Genomic DNA, 20,344 nt, shown 5'->3' with positions numbered 1-20,344 from the left:
TCCTCTCACAGAATGTTAGCCCCCACACAATAGTGGCCATTGTACTGGAGGAAAGAACTAGTGAAGGGGCCACTGTATGGGACTGTGGCCTACAAATTGGGGAGTGTACAGGCTTCCTGCTGTACTAGTAGCAGACCCGGGTCGGATTGCCACTTTTTAACAATGGTATTGGCAAAACCAGGGAGAACTGGCTGCATTCACTTACCAATCCCTGCTTCTGCACAGCAGTGGGGCCTACTAGGGGATTCATCGGTACCCTAGTGGGCCAGTCCAGGCCTGGTCACTTCATCTTTTCTCAATCAATTGTGTGCTACTTTACAGGTACTTCTGGCAGAATTACCGTACATGTAAAGAAACCACCACTAGTAGTAGAAGTAATACTGCTCTGTATTATTCATACCCCTGCCTCAGGGAGAAGGGTAAAATGCACTCATAATGGGGCTATTAACGGCACAAAAACTAATAGGACATCATGTATGAAGGCTTACCCAGCATTAAAACGGACTGCCCAGTGAAACCCTGCAGATATTCCAACTAGTAATGAGATAAGATGTAGAAATATCACCTTGGCATTCAAAAAGGTAGTGTAAAAAAATAAATACCGTATATACTCGAGTATAAGCTGAGTTTTTCGGCACAGTTTTTGTGCTGAAAAATCCTCCCTCAGCTTACACTTGGGTCAAGCAAAAAAAAAAAAAAATATTATATATATATTTTGTCAGGGTCTATGACCAGCCGCAATAGTAATGTATAGTGTATAGAATAGAATCTCCCATAAAATAGTGGGAAAACAAGCTTTAAAAAAATAAAATAAAAGTTCTAAATCACGCCTTTCCCTAGAATACATATAAAAGTGGAAAATGACTGTGAAACACAAACACATTAGGTATCCCTGTGTATGAAAGTGCCCGGTCTACTGAATATAGGGTATCTGCAGTGCTCCTTTTCAGTCAGGAAGGGGTTAATAGGAGCACTGCAGATGCCCTATATTCAGCCAGACTGAATTCCAAGTGGGGGAAAAAAAACACAGTCCTCAAGCTCAGGGAAGGGGCAGACAGACAATCAAAACACCCCCTCCCCTTCCCCAGCAACTACTACACTCAAAAACTATGACCATTTTAATTTTTTTAATTTTCCAGTAGCTGCTGCATTTCCCCACTCGGCTTATACTCGAGTCAATAAGTTTTCCCAGGTTTTTGTGGTAAAATTAGGGGTCTCTGCTTATATTCGGGTCGGCTTATACTCGAGTATATACGGTAAATAAAAAAATTTGGTTTAATGATAAATTTTGGGGTAGAGTATAGAACCCAGAGAAGTGCATCAACTGACAAAGGAGAAAATTCTGCACACCGTGAATGTGAATATGCATGCAGTGTCTTAGAAGCTGTATATATTTTAGTAATCTGCATATATATATTTTGTACTTTAGGAAAGAGACAAGGTGATGCCTCTCATCATTCAGGGCTTCAAGGATGCTGCAGAAGAAGCGGGGACTTCTGTTACGGGAGGCCAAACTGTACTAAATCCTTGGGTAGTTCTAGGAGGAGTTGCCACAACTGTATGTCAGCCTAATGAGTTCATCATGTGAGTTGCTAAATGTATGGTATAACAAGACTACATTCACTACCTTGTATCATGAATAAGTCTGTTTTATTACCTGACTAGTAATTTTATAACAAAATACAAATAGGGTCAGGGAATAATCGTACACATCAGGGAGAGTGTGTGCCTACATAGGCAGTACGGAGACTTACAAGTCATTCCTGCTACGCTAGGGATTCTGGGTAAAAAATATTCAAATCTATTCTCCAGGATGTAATTAGGAGAACAGTGCACTCTGTACGCCGCCCTCTAGAGGGCAGCATCCTTAACATCATGCATGACTCAGTTAAAAAGTCTAATTAATCATGATGCGGATTTAACCCTTTCCCGCTGATGGCATTTTTTGATTTTCGTTTTTTGACTCCCCTCTTTCTAAACCCCATAACTTTTTTTTATTTCTCAGCTCCCAGAGCCATATGAGGTCTTAATTTTTGCGGGACAAATTTTTCTTCATGGTGCCACCATTAATTATTCTATATAATGTACTGGGAAGCAGGAAAAAATTCAGAATGGGGGGGATTTGAAGAAAAAATGCATTTCTGCAACTTTCTTACGGGCTTTGGTTTTTATGGCGTTCACTGTGCAACCAAAATGACATGTCCCCTGTATTCTGTGTTTTGGTACGGTTCCAGGGATACCAAGTTTATATGGTTTTATTTACATTTTGACCCCTTAAAAAAAATCCAAAACTGTGTTAATTTTTTTTTTCTAAAAGTCGCCATATTCCGACAGCCGTAACTTTTTTGTAAGTCAGTGTACGGGGATGCGTAGGGCGTCTTTTTTTGCGGGGCCGGGTGTACTTTTTATTTCTACCATTTTCGGGAAATGCTATTGCTTGATCACTTTTTATTCAAATTTTTATCAGAATCAAAACAGTGAAAAAACGGCAGTTTGGCACTTTTGACTATTTTCCCCGCTACGGCGTTTACCAAACAAGAAAAATATTTTTATAGATTTGTAGAGCGGGCGATTTCAGACACAGGGATACCTAACATGTATGTGTTTCACAGTTTTTAACTACTTTTATATGTGTTCTATGGAAAGGGGAGTGATTTGAATTTGTAATACTTTTTATATATTTTTTTTTTTTTTTTTTTTTTGCATTTATTAGACCCCCTAGGGGTGTTGAACCCCAGGGGGTCTGATCACTAATGCAATGCATTACAATGCTAATGCATTGCAAAAAATCATTCTTTCTTTTGCAGGCTGCATAGACCAGCCTGCAAAAGAGAGAATTTGCAGACAAGCCTGTCATGCCAACGTGACGTCGGCCCTGGAGCATGCTCCAGGAGCCGGCGATCACCGGCAAGATGGCGGCGCCCATGCGCCGCCGGGAAAATGGCGCCTCCGGCGCCTTTGAACGTGTCGCCGGAGGGGTTAATGCCTCCGATCAGTCCGGGGACCGATCGCAGGCATTAGAGCCGGTTGTCTACTACTTAAAGCAGTAGACACCCGGCGGCTATGGCGGCCGCCCGGCTCCAGGGCGGTTGCCATAGTTACAGACCCGACATGCGCCGTACTATTACGGCGCATGTCAGGAAGGGGTTAATTGCCAAATTAGTATTTCTATTCCAAAAGGAACAGATTCCCAGCTATGGACAGCACTGTTTCGGCCTATTGGGCCTCCTCAGCATAGCGCAGGGATACTGATTTGGCAGAGTGAGCGACTATAGACCAGGGTATTGCAAAATACAAATAGTAATTCATACCAGTTCTTGTCCTTAATGGGACATAATCTTATTTCTCTACTTTAACACATTGATTCTAGGACTTAGTGGAGGAACAAATAAGCATGTCCATCACCATTGTGTCGAGACCTGAGGTAAAAAGATATCATGATCTACTAGTGATTTTAGCATTTCACTCCCTCAGAATTACCTCATATAGTAGCCAGTAACTATTTTTTTTCCAGTGTTGGATTTTTCAATGTTGCTTTTCAGCATTGGGGCCCCAAGTTTTATGTCCAAATAAGGGCTTATGCATACAAACATGTGTATTGTCAGTGTGCTAGCCCTGTTTATCACAGCTAGCACACACTGACCCATTCATTTCTATGGCACAATACACATGGCTGTTTATTTTCACAGACCCAGGTATGGGTTAGTGAGCCCAGGGCAAAACTCAGGACAGGGTCCTATTCTTGTCCGTTTTTGCACCCGAGCTCAATGAGGTCAGTGATTGGAGCTGTAGTGGCATGCATGGCAAACTGATGTAATCCATGGCGCCATCTGAGCTGTTCAGTCATGCCCGGTTACATGCATATATATGGTCATGTGCATGTAGCCACATCTGCATGGAGTTTTAAGGACTTCCCATGTTTGCATGGGTTTCCACTAGGTAGTCTCCCACAGTCAAATAAGTTAGTGTGTCTTTCAAATGGAAACATTATTATTAGTATGAGCACTACTGGAGACAGGAACTGATGTGAGTTATGGCAATCACAGTGCAGAACAAAAGTGTAAAGTGTTCCCAGTGAGTAAAATAGTTTACAGAAATGTCTGAAAAAAAACATGCAACATTTTGTAATACAGCAATATAAACAGCTGTAAAGATTAGAGTGGAGGACAAAAAAGTTAGTACATTTAAAATGTCTTCAGACCCTTTTGTTTTTTTAACATTTCGTTACTTTAAGGCCTTGTATTTAAAATGTTAATCATACTTACACCATCAATCTTCCCTTTAATGCCCCATAATGAAAATGTGGAAACAGAATTTCTAATTACAAAAATTTCAAACAAAAATGACTAATTTAAAAAGGAAAAACTAAAATTTCACATGGGCATTTATATTCAGACCCTTTGCTATGATACTTGAACTTTAGCTCTGGGGGCCTCTCGTCTCTCTTGGACATCTTTTGGAAAGCAGAAATAAATTCAGTAGGACGTGATTTGGAAACTCACACCCCTTTCTATATAAGGTTGTATATACATGACAAGGAAAACCTGCCTGTAGACCATGGAGGCAAAGATCTGGAGAAGGGGACAAAAAAAAATAGTGTTTGTAACAATCAGCACTGTTCCTAGAACTGGTCACCTCTCCAAACTAAGTAATTGGGGGAGGAGCACCTTGGTAAGAGAGGTGGCAAAAAATCCAACTTCTCCAATATAGACTTTGTGGCAGAGTGACCAGTAAAAGACACTTGAATGGGAAAAAATATTCCTAAAGGACACTTGGACAGTGAGAAATAAAATTTGTCTGATAAAACCAAGATTGAGCTTTGTGGTCTCAATTCTAAGTGTCTAGAGGCAACCAGGCAATTCCCCTCACCTGTCCAATACCATCCCTACAGTGAAGCATGTTGGTGGCAGCCTCATGATGTATGTTTGTTTCAGTTGCTGAGACAGACAGCCTGGTCAAGGTTGCATGAAATGTAAGGGCTAGTTCACACGTGATTACGCGTGTGCATATTCCGTCACGGCTGCCGCGACGCGACCACAGCTTTCTGCTCTGGATTAGGCCCAAATGAATGGGCGTAGTCCAGAGGGTGCTGTCGCGAGGCGGACTGATTCAGCCGCGGAATCCACATGTAGAAAGGGCAGCTCGTTTCTTTGCCGCTAGCATTGTGGGAGGGCGGATTATGACGGGGATTCTGCGCCAAAATCCGCCCCCTCTTGCCCCGTGTGAACAGGGCCTAAGTGAAGCAAAGTATAGAAATATTCGCATTGAAAACCTGGTGAGTGCTCTAGACATCAGACTGGGCCAAAGGTTCAACAAGATTATGCCAAAATAATAATAAAATAAAATGTGTCTTAGGTACAACTCTGTGAATATCCTTGAGGCCCAGCCACAGCCCTGACTTGAACCCAACATCTCTGGAGAGACATAAAAATGACTATGCACAAGTGGCCCCCATCCAACCTGACAGAGCTTGAGAGTATCTGCATAGAAGAATGGTAGAAACTCCCCAGATCCATGTGGCCACAAACACTGGAGGCTGTAATTTCTGCTCAGTAACCTAGCTGAAGAACATTTTGGGAAAGGGTCTGAAAACAAATTCTTTATTTATAAAACACAAGAACAAACAAAAAAGGGAGAACAGTTTGAGGCGATGAACAAGCCAGCAGCAAAACAAGGATGGTCTACAAACAAAATAAGGGCCCAAAAGCTAAAAACAGAACAAGGAGCGCGGGGACCGAGCCTCTACTCCAGCAATAAAGTGAGAGAGGCACCGACACCGCCAAGGAACGCTAAAGAGGTAAAGGAGGGGTAGGAAGGGGAAAGCAGGAAAATAAAAAGGAGAGGCGGGAAAGGGCAGCAGGCACACGAAAGGGATGAGGGGGGGAGGGGGCTCCGGGGCCGAGCTGCCAAGTGGAACGCAGACCTAACCCACAAGATCTCTGTAAGACTGGGACCCCTGAAAAAGGATCCATAGGGTCTGAAAACTTTTATGTCAATAAAATTTTTTAGTTTTTCAAGAAACTAATTCATATTTCCTAAGTTTCTATTTTCACTTTCAGTATGGGGGGAAAACTTGAATTTTTTTTTCAGCACCACATAATGTAAATAGTGAATGCGTTGTAAGTTGTTCCAAAGTAGCTTTAACATGAAGTGATGGATTTAAAGAAATTTTCTCAAAGTTCCCTGTTGGTAGCACTCTGGTTGCAGTGTCAATTCACTTGTCAGCTTTAGTAAACTTGTGCACTGTTCCCACGCTGACTATTCCTACAATGTCTGTTGTCAGGAAGGTGTCTCTCTGAGCTCATATGAGATCCTTTATGTGGTACAAAGAGACTAATTTCTACAGTAGTCTCTACGGCAGCAACTTCAAAAATCTGCAGGTTAGAGTGGGGGTTGGTGGGGGGTATAAAATGGAACAAAGCTCACACTTTCTAAATAAAGTTGGTGGTAAGTGAATTAAGTATACCATCGCTGGCAACAGGGGCATTACCAGTGGAGCGAAGGAAAAAAACATGAGTCCTTGTTTAGGAGCAAATACAACAGTTATTCATTTAACTGCAAGCATATCCACCAACTCACCAGCAGGGGGCAGCCTACCACACAGTATGGAGAAAAAAGAGTTATGTGTTTCTCATGCAGTATACAGTAATTAGAAGTTGTAGATGTGTAATTTATATAATATTGTAAAATATAATCTTTTCTTTTTTTCTTTTATTACCAGTTACATTTTGGGTACAGAATGTAGTTCCTTTATCTTTGTTCCTCATACTTTTTTTTTTTTTTTTTTTTTATCTATTGTAGATGTACAAGGAGCACCCATAGGGCTCGTTCACACAGGGTAAGAGGGGCGGATTTTGGTGCTGAATCCTCCTCAAAATCCGCCCCGTCTATGCAGACCACTAGCATTCTTTTTTCCGCCAGCGGTTTCTTCCCGCTAGCGGAAAAAAGAAGCGAGCTGCCCTTTCTTGAGGCGGATTCCGCGGCTACTTCAGCCGCGGCATCCGCCTCGCGACAGCACCCTCCGGACTAGGCTCATTCATTTGAGCCTACTCCAGAGCGGGAAGCCACGACAGTTGTGGCAGGCACATTTTGATCCCATTATGAAGCGGCTTTCCGCATCAAAATCGGGACCAAAATACGCGGTCCGTGTGAATGGGGCCTTACAATCTGTATTTGTTAGGACTCCAGATAAACTGCAGTTAGAAGAAAATGATTTACTTCTGTGTATAAAGAGGGGAAAATGGTGTTGTGTAAGATGCTCACAAAGTTACCTTTAATATGTTCATATATTTAGATACTGGAGAGAAAGCAACCACTATAGAATATACACTTATAGAATTTTCTTGAAGGATATTCTAAGAATGTGGAATCATTTGTTTTAAATTCTCATTACTTGTCTTTTATGTACCAGTAGTTCTCAATAGAAGTATACAACACATTCTGTCTGTCATATAGTGGGTTAAAGTGCTTATATCTTAATCCCCCACCACTTCTCTTCTCATACTCACTTCTCCCAGCTTGTCTATGCTTCCTGGTCCTGTCTTCATAGATACGAAATGCCACGATCAGTGACTGACAGAGCCCACATTCTTTGTATATTCAGAGGGACCAGGATGTGGGCAGCAGCAGGGATGCTGAAACAAACAGTGGAGGGTTGGTGTGGTGTCTTCTTTCTATTTAACCCATGCTAGACATCTCCTTTCAAATAGGTTTTCCATTTCCAAATAGGGTTTTCACATTGCAAAATGCGGGAGCATGACACCTGAACCTCACACAGGTCAGCTTGAGAAACTGGATCAGTGAAAAGGGAGCTTACATAGGTTGCTTCAATGCAAGTAATAGTACCAGCGCCGTCCACTGTATAGCAGTCATTATTGGGTCTTGCAGCACCACTCCTATTATTTGAATAGGAGTCGCATCCCAACAGATCACATACTGATAACCTATCCTGTGGATAGCTCTTAGGTATGAAAACTCAATTTGGGGTTTGAAAACTTCTCATATTTTAATATATATGGAACCCCTTTAACATTAATAGGAACTTAGAGAGGACCTTTCGCCACCTCTGGTTGTTTGTATTCTTCAAATGGTGCATCTACACTCATTCTGTCTCTCTTGAACTTTTTCCTCTAGACCCCCACCATTCCTGAGCAATTGGTGCTGATAGTTTCAGAACCCAGGCGTTTGTTCTGTCAGGTTGATTGTCCTGAATTCTCTGCTTCAGCTCGGGATACCCCACCTTACACAAAGCTCACTTAGTATAGTAGGTGCTGAAACGCAGTTCTGACTGCTCAGGAATGGTGGGGCTAGAGAAAAAATTCTTACTGCATTGGAATCTTTGGAGCGGGGCTGATTGAATGAATCAAGGATGTGGAAATGGTGATAAGTCTCCTTTTTAATATTGCTTAGCTAAAGAAAGCTATGATTGTGAAAAATATATTTATATATGTGACATACTGTGTGTCCTTGTATCTATACAGGCCAGATAATGCAGTACCTGGGGATGTCCTTGTATTGACCAAGCCTTTGGGAACTCAAGTTGCAGTAGCAGTTCATCAGTGGCTAGATATTGTAAGTAAACTGCTGTATATCCTCATTCTACAGAAAATAACAATTCTTGGTACGGTAGTGAGCCAACAGTGTGTTCATTTCACTGCCCTTCTAGATGGGGGTTATTCTAATTTACATGTATTGTATCCACAGACGGGGTAAGTTTGATATGGGGAAAAGTAATAAACTGGTGTCTTACTAAACAAAAATGCCTAATAATATTCTCTCTACACTTCTGCTCAATGAGCTATGCTAAATTGAATTTAACACTAGATGAATAATGCAAATGCATCATAGCAATATGTCCCCAGACCTGGAGCACTAGTAAGCCCCATATTTAGCATGTAGGATAACACACTGCTGAAAAAAACAAAACAAAACACAAACTGCTAAAGTATCCGATATTTTGTGTAGAATTTCCAAGTAAAACTGAACCTTACAGCTCTTTATGTCGTGGTAAACTGATGAAGATTAAAGTGTGATATGTTTCGGGGTTTTTTAAGCTATAAAAATAAATGTGTATATATTATATACAATAATTTTGTATTTATTTTTTTCTGTCTATAGCCAGAAAAATGGAATAAAATTAAACTGGTGGTCACCCAGGAAGACGTCGAGTTGGCGTATCAGGAGGCAATGATGAACATGGCACGGCTAAACCGAACGGGTACTGTTATGTATGCTCAGAGTGTAGCTAGTTATTTATAACATGCTAAATTGTTAAAGGCTGCAAGTGTTGAACTTCTTAAATATAAAATTGATAGTTTGTTCAAAGTGAAAATACAGTCTTTACACAAGCACAGGAATTTTGTGATTTGCTTACCTCTACTGAAATGAATCTGAATTTTGTGTTACACTGGCCATTGATTTGATTTCTCATGCCATGATTGTATTGCAATTCTATATGAGGAAACTTCAAGTTGGTTGATGTCAAAATTGAAAGTTTAAATTTTTACTTGTCTGATCCTATATTAGAGATCATGTCCACTTAACCCCTTATAGGGGTTGTCCAGGCAAAAAGCTGGGGGAGTGAAAAAAAAAAAAAAAATGTATACTCGTCTGTCCCTCTTACTCCAGCACCTTTTTTTTTTTTTTAAAGGGAGTCAAAAAACCAAAACTCTTTATTGTAGCCATTAGAAAGGCTATTCAAACAGTACCTTTTAGTTTTAGGATGCAGAAGGTAGACTTTGAATAAATCTCTTTTTCCTCTGTATCTAAATCCTCTCTTGATGGCACAGGGAGCGTTTTCTTTATTCATAGAGCAGATCCACGTCCTTGCTGAATCCTGCCTATTTTTCATTAGATGCCATCCTCTACTTAGTTTAGAGCCAGAGCCTTCCCCCTTTGTCTTCATGCTAGCTGTGTCACTAGCATCTCTGAGTCACTCTGACATCCACCTTGCATGAAATCTTACACATGGGCAGTAAGCTCAGCCACTTCAAGTCTTGGTAGACCATACTGTGCTTCGTGCGCCATCTTTGATTTCAGAAGGAAAGTGTGAACTAAGCATGCGGACGAAAAAAGTCAGAGCGGCTCAGAAATGCGAGCGACTCTAGATACTGAGGAAAAGGCTATTTTATTCAAAATCTACCTACTGCATCTGAAAACTAATGGTACTGCGGGAATAATGTTTATAAAGGCTACAATACAGAGTGAATAAAGAGGACCTTTTATGTCCTCATGAAAGTGCGGTTTTAGATGCTGCCAGAAAGCTGACAGTGCGCTGAATTCAGTGGTGGTGATGGAGAGATTGGTACTGTTAGTTTCAGTACCAATATCTCCCCACTGTCAGAAGGGCGTTCCGCATAGATCAGCGTCAGCGCTGTGAGGAACGCCCCCTCTGACTGTACTCTAACATAGCCTTGTACTGTCAGAGGGGGTGTTCCTCACAGCGATGACGCTGATCTATGAGGAACGCCCTTCTGACAGTGGGAGATATTGGTACTGAAACTAACGGGGCCGATATCTCCACCACTGGGGCACATACCGGCAAAGCCGACAGTGCGCTGAATTGCATTTTTGCAATGATAGACTCCCTTTAACGTCTTGCTACTGTCACTTAAAAACTTTAGTACTCTAGTGTACTTTCAATATAAAGTATATATATATAATATATAAATTTTTGGTTAGTCTTAAGGCCTTTTAAAGGGAAAAATGTTTTGGGGCTTTTTTTTTTTTTTTTCCTTCTGAAAACCTATATAATTTTTTTTTGTATACATATTTTTCTGGACCTATAATTCTGTTAATCAGAGTTAGCAGCTGTTTATTTAATGGTTTAGGTATTAAGTCCTTTTATAATATTGTATGTATAAAGATAATTTTAATAGCTGACCTTTACTCTAGTTACGTGATATAATAAAGATACTTAATCTTATCATTGCTTTGGGTTGGGATGATACACGTAGCTGATTCTGTTTCTGAATACAGCTTTTATGCATTTTTTTTTTATTGCATAAGTTAATATAATGTCTTGCTGTAGTGGATGGATGTTTACACATTTGCGTTGCACAGAAAATGGAAATACACACGAAGGGCCGTGTCCATACTTTGGCAGAGGAATTTGAGGTGCACAATTGCCTCCTTTTCATTTTCCACTCCCCAAGTGTGTGTTTTTTGTTTTTTTTTGTTTTTGTTTTTTTTCGTGGATTTTTTTTCCCCCTCAAAATCAGTTCTGCCTGAGGACTCCGAATGAATGGGAAGCAGAAAAACACTGCCTAATCTGCACACAATTTGGCAAACAATTTGCAAATTCCCCTGCACATTCTGTGGTAGATTCTGCTGCGGATTTGGTAAAGCGCTGAAACCTGCAGTGAACCACAGAAAGCTCTACATGTAACATGCAGACTTTCTGTGGATTTGTGGTGAGATCATGGTGGAAAGATTATCTACGTGTGCCCTAATGGCCCTTTCACTCAACTGTTTGGGTCAAGAAATACAGTCTCTGATACAGACGTATTTCCTGGGTTGATCTTGGTGTTCTGATCTGAACTCCAAACATCATACTGAATAATGATGCTGTGAGCCTCAGAACTCGTATTTCTTGAATACTGTGTGACAGGGCTCTTAGGCCCTGGACCCAAATTTTCAATGGTAAACTGCAAGCCAATAGAAGTCAAGCATTTGTTTTTATGTAACAAGGTTTTTCCATGCTAAAAATATGCCCTATGCTAAGGGTAGGTAATTAATATCCAAATAGTGGTGATCCAAAATCAGAGTCAACCAATGAACATTTGTTCTGAGTTCTGATACACAGGGAATGAAGTAAGAAACAGACAACTGTTCACTTTGTAGTGCTTGAAACAAGTCACTGAAGCTTAGCTCCTATTCAAGTGAATGAAAGTCGATCTGAAGCAAGCTGTTCTGGCCACTACTGGCCTGCTTCCAGCTCCATTCTCTGTGTATAAGATTCTGAGAACAGCTGATCAGTGGGGGTGCCTGGTGTTGGAACCTCACTGATCTGATAATGATAACCTATCCTTAAGACGAGTCACTAGTATTTTTAGCCTGGGAAACGCTGGTAATCTTAAAGCCCTGCTGTAGGCTACACTTTAATACATAAATACATTTGGATATGGCTAATCCTTTACCCTTATCACTGTCATGGTTCCGATAGTTGTACATAAAAATGAGCAGATATTGCTGATCTACATTTTAATTGATTTGGCTCTTGATTCACATTTGGTTTAATACAGTGTGTTCCTTCTCTTTCTAGCTGCCGGTCTCATGCACACGTTTAATGCACATGCTGCTACTGATATAACAGGTTTTGGGATTTTAGGACATGCACAAAACTTGGCGAAACAGCAACGGAATGAGGTTTCTTTTGTCATCCATAACCTTCCTGTGTTAGCCAAAATGGCTGCTGTTAGCAAGGCCTGTGGAAATATGTTTGGCCTTATGCATGGATCATGCCCTGAAACCTCCGGTAAGTCCCTGAAAAACTTTCCACTCAATATGAGAACCGTCATCTTTGTATCTATTTGCTTCACCCTGTCTCTTCAACTACAATAATTTGTGTGTGCATGTGTATATAATATCACAAATACCAGGGTTTTAACCCCTTCCTGACATCTGCCGTAATAGTAGGGCAAATGCTGGGTCTTTTAAATGTGGCTGCTCTGAAGCAGAATGGCTGCCATGACAGCTGGATCTCTGCTGTTCTATGCAGTGTATGTGACAAGCACTGTTCTATGCAGAGGCTAATAAAACAGCAGAAATATACATATATATAACATTATATCATTTTGTTAGTAAAATAGTTATTAGCTATTCACTGAGAAATGCTGATCTGTTGTATGTGCCCTTTAAGAACCTACAAACAGGTAAATGGTAAGCTTGCTACATTTACAGTTTCTGGTCTTTGCAGGAGGACTTCTAATTTGTCTACCGCGAGAACAGGCTGCACGGTTTTGTGCTGAAATCAAGTCCCCGAAGTATGGAGAAGGTCATCAAGCATGGATCATTGGAATTGTAGAAAAGGGCAACCGCACTGCCAGAATCATAGATAAGCCACGAATCATAGAAGTTGCCCCCCAAGTTGCTACTCAAAATGTAAACCCAACACCTGGCGCCACCTCTTAATTTAGGCTTACCTATCTTTTTTGTTTTGTTTTTAAATAGACCCTATTCTTTACCATCATGCAATTTAAATAATTGTAAAGAAAATATATATATATAAATATATATCATTGTGTCTGCCCATGTCGTGGCCTTGGGTCAGTTATGCGAATGGGTAGGATTTAAGAAGTAAAAAAAAAAAAAGTCCATTGCCTTTTGTTCTGTTTTATTTTTTTATCTGTCTGTTTTTCCCTCTTTCCTGTTACATTAACTGAAGATGCACCTAATATTGAGGCAGCTTCTAAGTTGAAGAAATGTTATCCGATACAGTTGATTCATTTTGAATCTATAGACACTTATCTCTTGCCGCATAGGCTCTTTTTTTAAAGGTGCTTTCACTCAGCACAGACATTGCCATTAGTAGTGTCAAACAAGCAGTTAGTGTCTTCATTTATATATGTGTATTTATCATTATTGATCTGACAATGTTGGATGACTTTGGAAGTTATTATGGAGAGGCAATAAATAAATTGGCTGTGGATCATGGCAGGAGGGTGCATGATTGTTTGTTTTTATTTTGCCTTTTTTTTTTTTGTTGTTAAAAAATGAAACAGACTAGACTTATTTAGGCTTGTGCTCTTATAGCCTTGTACCCTCCACTCCTTCTCAATGTAGTGTTCTCTTACCATTTCTATGCTAGGTACATATTTTACTGTGGCATTGAAGGGTCCTAAGGGTGCACCATTAGCTTAAAGCACTTCTGTTTAAGAAGATTTTTTTTCTTCCTCTGTAATTCTCATATGTACCATATTAACAAAGCTCTTTCTTACTAGTAGCACATGAAACTGCAGCGTGGTTAGATCTGTTTAAGTACAACGTAATTGCAGGCCACATGCAAATAAATCTAAAGATAAGATAACTTAAGTCACTTCAATTCAGTAATTCTAAATGTGCGCACACATAAGTACAAAACACTTTAAGTATAATCAATAACTTTTCTGTTCTGTGGTTGATAGTGTTTCATACATTTTTATATTTTGTATAGTGATTACATGCCTTTATATTTTTTCTTTATAAATCAGCAGCTGTTAAGTAGTTGGTAGCTCTTTCCTTCTCCAATTTGGTGCATGAGTTTGTGATCTAATAAAGAGAAAATTGACATTGCCAACATTGCAGCTTAAACTCCAAACTTGTTATTCAAATAAATATTTAATTTTTTTTATTGCTCTTGTACATCCTGTATTTGTTTCTTTTATTGCAGTCAATGGTATGTCTGAAGAAATGGAAAAAATAGTCCTGCTCATACTATAATCATGACTTTTGTTCTTAAGGTAGCCGCGACTGGTATGACAGATCTGTTTAAGGCTAAGTAAGGTCCCATGCAGCGAATCATTGCAAAAAAAAGTTGTTTTTTTTCCAAACCATTTTTCGCAGAAAGTCTACAGAGTCTTCCTCTGCAGACTTTCTGCCTCTATTATACTTATACGGAAACCACCAGCATTTCTATAGGTATCACTGACTTACTGTAATTTACAAAAATGTGAGCATTTCTGCAATGATTCTAGCTAATCCCATCCACTCTGGAGGTAATGTAAAATGCAGCATTTTTTTTGCAGCAATTTCCGTGTCGGCCAAAAGATGACTTTTTTGCAATGTGGGGCCCTAGCCTAAAATTATTTATAATGGAAGCTGAGGTTTTAGTATTTTCTAGGCTAGTTTTGCAGACCATACCATTCTTGCTGTCAGGTTCTGGTGATGTTCTCCAGAATTTCTAAGGGTCCTTTTACATGGAAAGCTCTTCTATCCAAAACGAGCGTCAACAATATTGGCAAGTAGATTATGTAGATATTTACATTAGGCAGTGATAGAACCTTCCTATTAACTTTCTTTCAGTCCGTACTTACTGGAAATGGAAAGAATTATTCACATTTGGTGTATCATGGTGATAATTGTTCATATCCATTCACGCTACTTCAGTCACTTAACAAGTGACCCCTCTAATCTCTGTAACAGAAGTGTATTTTGATCATGCTTGATAAACCAGAGCGTAAAATTAATAAGTGCAAAAAGTTACTTTTTAGCTTTGCCTATTATCACTATGATGTTATGTTTTATGTCGGAAGGCATTACATCACTGGCTCTCTTTCTCGTTTCCCCCCACGAACACTCACAAGAGACGCGGCTAAGTGTGCATGTTAATTCTCATCAGGAGAGCGGATTAAACTGCTGACGGACACCTCTGGAGAGAAGCAAAGAACCTCCCCCTACTTGAATTTGTATGGCTGGCTTTAAGCTAATGTTATATATTAAAAGGCTAAGGGCACTTTTTAATTTTTTTTCAGTGTTTTCTAAAATAATTAAAAAAAAAAAACTCAGATAGATAGTACTGACTAAAAGTCACTCACACCCCAACCATTCATGTTTAGATGCTTGGAACAATAATTACACATGATGGCATAAGATGTCAATCATGCTGATTTACAGCCTATTGACCATGGCCATAATTTTACATCTGTGATTTTTGCATTAAATTTTTTTATTGAAGTTTTACAAGAGGAGTGAAACAACATGAACCACAGTTGAAAAGGGGGATACAGAGGAACACCGGGAAGAACAACAACATGGTAGCTGAGGGAGGGCTGAGGGGATGAGTAAATATTCTGACGCAGTGGAATGAAGCAGCAAAATGTAACAAAATAAGCATAACATAAAAAAAAAAAAGTAATAAAAGGTATACCAGAGGAGCCACATCTGCTGATGGGCCCTCTTATTCTGCTTCAGTTCAGGTAGCAGGTTTTCCATACTATGTATATGGAGTAGCTCCTGCAACCAAGACGTCAGAAGGACGGGGACAGCCTGGGTATGAAAGTTTGAGCAACCAGAATGAAGGGAAGTGACCTGTAGGTATGCTTTTTGAACTTCCTGGAGACAATTGGAAGGAAGAGAGGAGCAAGGTCATCCTCCAGTGCGATACCGGTTATTGTCTGAATGACGCAACAGACATTGGTCCAGAATGGGCACAGGAGTAAACTTCCCCCATCAAATGTGTGTCATCGTACCCTGAACAATTTTGCATCGACAGCATCAATCTGAGATGAGGGATAGATCTCATCAAGGACAGAGAGGACTCTGTTCTTGATGAAACGCGAGAGAATTTTAGAATTGGTTACCTGTGCCTTACAAGAAATGGAAAATTTGTGACACGCCTGAAAGGCAGAAGACCGCACATCCAGCAGAAACAAAACCCCCATTCCCCATATATGCTGGCAATTGATCAGTAGAATCCTCCAGTAACATGCTATAGACAAATGCGATGGGAGTAGGGATGAGATACAAAGACTTTCAAAGGGTATACAAATTATGCAGTTTCTTAAGAGAGGTGTAGAATTGGGTGTACTGCCAATGAGTGGTAGTATTGTGAGTGGGGTAGGAGCGAAGAGGTCAAGTTAACCCAGTGGAAGCAGAGAGGCAGCAAGTCCGGAGTACGGTGAAGAAAAGTGGAGCGCTAGGCAGCAGGGAAGTCTGGGTTGTCCCAAGATAGGGGTCATAGGGTCATCATTTTCAAATAAAACTATAGAGTCAACAGCGTGAGACAGGCTGTCCGACTAATGGCGATTATGGAGCCAAGGAGGAGCGGACTCAGTAATTGCAGATTATAGTAATCTGTAATCACTATAATAGCAGTCATTGTCAGTACATATGGATCACAATGTCAATTAAAGTAAACGCATGGACATTCAAGTGCACATTGTAAAGATTCAGTACAAAAGGAAAGTGATGAGTTTGCATATATACTAGGTATGGTTATGTGTCAGGTAATTGTATCCAGTGTAGTATTTCCTATCAATAATGTTGCATCCCCATAGACAGTTACACAGGTCTGCTTTAAAGAGGACCTTTCACCTCGTAGGGCACATGCGGTGTAATACACCGCTAGAAAGCCGACAGTGCGCTAAATTCAGCGTACTATTGGCTTTCACGTTCTGTGCCACCGGTGAAGAGCTATCGGTGCCGGTACCGTAGCTCTTCACTGTCAGAAGGGCGTTTCTGACAGTTAGTCAGGAACACCCTTGCTCACAGTCGCATCTATTGCTCTGTACTGTGAGAGGGGGCGTGGCTTACCGCCCAGCATTGATGCTGAACTGTGAGGAGATATGGATGAGCACTATCAGGAGGTGAGGGAGGCGTTCCTCACCACTCTCACAGTACAGCGCTATAGGCGCTGCTGTGAGGAAGGGCGTTCCTGACTGACTGTGGGATATACATTCTAATTCTCAGGCTATATACGCTTCATCCAGGTTGTCACGGTGTGTACCCACCAAACCATCAAAACCATCTAAAAATGCAGAAGGCTACCGGTAAGGGATGTGGACAAGGCCAGGGGCGTGGAAATGCTGCTGGGGAGCAAGGTCGTGGTGAAGCCACAGCGCATTCCGTGCCTACTCCTCAGGGGCAGCAAGCATTGCGCTTCTCCACAGTCCCCAGCTTGCTGGCCACATTAAGTAGGGTGCAGGGCACAAAACTAACTAGGCCCGAGCACCAGGAACATGTATTACAATGACTGGCGGATAATGATTCCACCACATTATCCACAAGCCAGTCAGCCTCTACCTCAACTCCTCCTCCTACACAACATTCTGGTCAGCCTTCTTCCCAAAATGCCCAATCTTCCCAGCAGAGTAATCCCAACTTTCCCTGCTCCCAGGAGCTGTTCTCTGGTCCTTTAACTATCCCTCTCCCTGTGCCTCCATTTCCCGATTCCACGGAGCTACCAGACGACTTTCTGTGTCCAGACGCCCAAGCACCGGAGTCTCCTCCATCTCCTGTTGATTTTGTGGTGGTTGACCAGCGAACCCACCCTCAGTGACGATGACGAAACACAGTTGCCATCATGACAGCCTGTTGCCATGTGCGGTGTGCAGGAGGAGGAGGCAACAGAGGAATTGGCAGAGGAGGTGGTGGAGGACGAGGACAATTACCCGACCTGGACAGGGGGGATGTCAATCGGGGAAAGCAGTGTCGATGTTGAGAGAGGTGCAGCACCAAAGAGGGTAGCTAGAGGCAGAGGCATGTCCAGAGGCAGAGGTCAGCTGCTTCGCCGAAGCCGGGCCACACCCAGAATGGCCCAAGATGTTCCCCATCATAGCCAGCCCAGAAAAACTCCCCCATCGAAGGCATGTTCCTCGATGGTGTGGAGATTTTTCAAGGAATGCGCGGAGGACAAATATAGTGCGGTTTGCACAATTTGCCACTCAAAACTGAGTAGGGGCTCTGAAAAGAGCAACGTTTCGATCACTTCCTTGCGCTGTCATTTGGAATCCAAGCACTGGGCTCAGTGGGAGAGAGCAAACACAGGACAATCGTCGTCCGGCGTTGCCGCAACTGCCTGTCCCACTGTTGCCAGTGCTGGCGCTGCAATCCAGAGCACCAGCCAGGACACCGCAACATCTGGCTCCGCCACTTTGGGGACTTCTCCCTCATCCTCCCCTGTTCCTGTCTCAGCTCCTTCTCCTGCACCATCATGCGCCTCCTCCAAGCAACCCACCATCTCTCAGACATTTCAGCACAGGGAAAAATACAGCGCTAACCATCCACATGCACAAGCCTTGAACGTGCACATCTCCAAACTCCTGGCCCAGGAGATGTTGCCGTTCCAGCTTATGGAAAATCCGGCCTTCCGGGACCTGATGGCAAGTGCGGTACCTCGCTATGCCGTCCCTACTTCTCCTGGTGTGTCGTCCCTGCCTTGCACCAGCACATGTCACTCAACATCAGGCGGGCCCTAAGTTCCGCGCTTTGCACAAAGGTCCACTTAACCACCGACGTGTGGACAAGTGCATGTGGACAGGGACGCTACATTTCACTGACGGCACACTGGGTGAATGTAGTTGAGGCTGGGACTGGGTCACAAAATGGGTCGGTGTACCTCGTCTCCCTGCCTATCATTCCTTGCAGGGGCTCTGAAACAACACCCTCCGCTAAATTGACTCCAGCTACAAGTTGGAAACGTTGCAGCACTGGCATGGGTAGATGTTAGCAGGCCGTGCTGAAGCTCATCAGCTTGGGGGACAGACAGCACACTGCCTCCGAGGTGAGGGATGCCCTCCTCAATGAGACAGCAATATGGTTTGAACCGCTGCACCTGGGCCCAGGCATGGTCGTGTCTGATAACGGCAGGAACCTGGTAGCAGCTCTGGAGCTTGCCAGCCTCCAACATGTTCCATGCCTGGCCCACGTCTTCAACCTAGTGGTGCAACGTTTTTTAAAGGCATACCCAAATGTGCACGAGCTACTGATAAAAGTCTACAGTGGCCGCAAGTCTACAGTGGCCGCTGCTAGCCTAAAAAAACTCCAGCAACGCCTACATCTGCCAGAACACCGGCTGTTGTACGACGTCCCCACACGCTGAAACTCAACATATCATATGTTGATCAGAGTGGTTGAGCAGCAGAGACGTTTGATGGAGTACCATCTCCAAAAACCTAGGGTGCCACAAAGAAAGCTCCCTCAGTTTCTCAACCATGAGTGGCCATGGATGGGAGACCTATGTGAAATCCTACGGGTGTTTGAGGAGTCCACCAAGAGGGTCAGCTGTGACGACGCACTAGTGTGTGATCCGAGAATCCCTCATTGCCATCAGGGATAACGCAGATCACACTGAGGAGTAAGGGATAGCAGCAGAACCGTCACAGCAGGAGAGTAGTTCCACACACCTGTCCGCTTCACAGCGTTTAATGACGGAGGAGGAGGAGGATGAAGACATGGCAGATGATATGATTGTGACACAGGAGGCTACCAGGGAAGTTCAATGCGTCCCATTCTTGCAACGCAGATGGGGCGAAAGGGAGGAGGAGGAGGAAATGGAGAGTGATCTTTCCAGTGGGGGCAGCTAAGTCATGCCAAGTAACACTCTGGCACACATGGCTGATTTCATGTTGGGGTGCTTTTTAAGTGACAAGCACGTAGTCAAAATAATGGAGAGCAACTAGTACTGGATATTTGCAATCCTTGACTCCCGGTATAAAAATAACATCTCGTCTTTTATTCCGGTAGAGGGGAGGGCCAATCGCATTAATGACTGCCACAAGCAATTGGTGCAGAACATGATGGAGATGTTTCCATCAAGTGTCATTGGTGGCAGAGAGGACAGTTCCTCCATGAGGCGAACAAGTGCCGTCCGGTCCACACTGTCTAAGCTCTGGGACACGTTAATGGCACCCCCTCGCCAAACTCCCGG

The 20,344-nt window shown here is 42.3% G+C and overlaps 1 protein-coding gene across 2 annotated transcripts in view; it reads left to right on the top strand.

Annotated features, from left to right (window-relative positions):
- The window catches only part of SEPHS1 (selenophosphate synthetase 1), a 43,346-nt gene extending 29,006 nt beyond the window's left edge, over window positions 1-14,340 (top strand). For both annotated transcript variants that reach the window (XM_075274018.1, XM_075274017.1), the window contains exons 5-9: window positions 1,430-1,584; window positions 8,481-8,571; window positions 9,118-9,217; window positions 12,263-12,475; window positions 12,917-14,340. In XM_075274018.1, coding sequence (XP_075130119.1) covers window positions 1,430-1,584; window positions 8,481-8,571; window positions 9,118-9,217; window positions 12,263-12,475; window positions 12,917-13,131 — 774 coding nt within the window. In that variant the 3' untranslated portion in view covers window positions 13,132-14,340. The remainder of the gene's footprint in view (window positions 1-1,429; window positions 1,585-8,480; window positions 8,572-9,117; window positions 9,218-12,262; window positions 12,476-12,916) is intronic.
- The last annotated feature ends 6,004 nt before the right edge of the window (window positions 14,341-20,344 follow it).

The sequence above is a fragment of the Leptodactylus fuscus genome, chromosome 5, assembly GCF_031893055.1.
Source record: "Leptodactylus fuscus isolate aLepFus1 chromosome 5, aLepFus1.hap2, whole genome shotgun sequence".
NCBI lineage: Eukaryota > Metazoa > Chordata > Amphibia > Anura > Leptodactylidae > Leptodactylus > Leptodactylus fuscus.
Note: the sequence above shows the minus strand (reverse complement) of the source record. Positions and strands in the feature narration are given on the sequence as shown.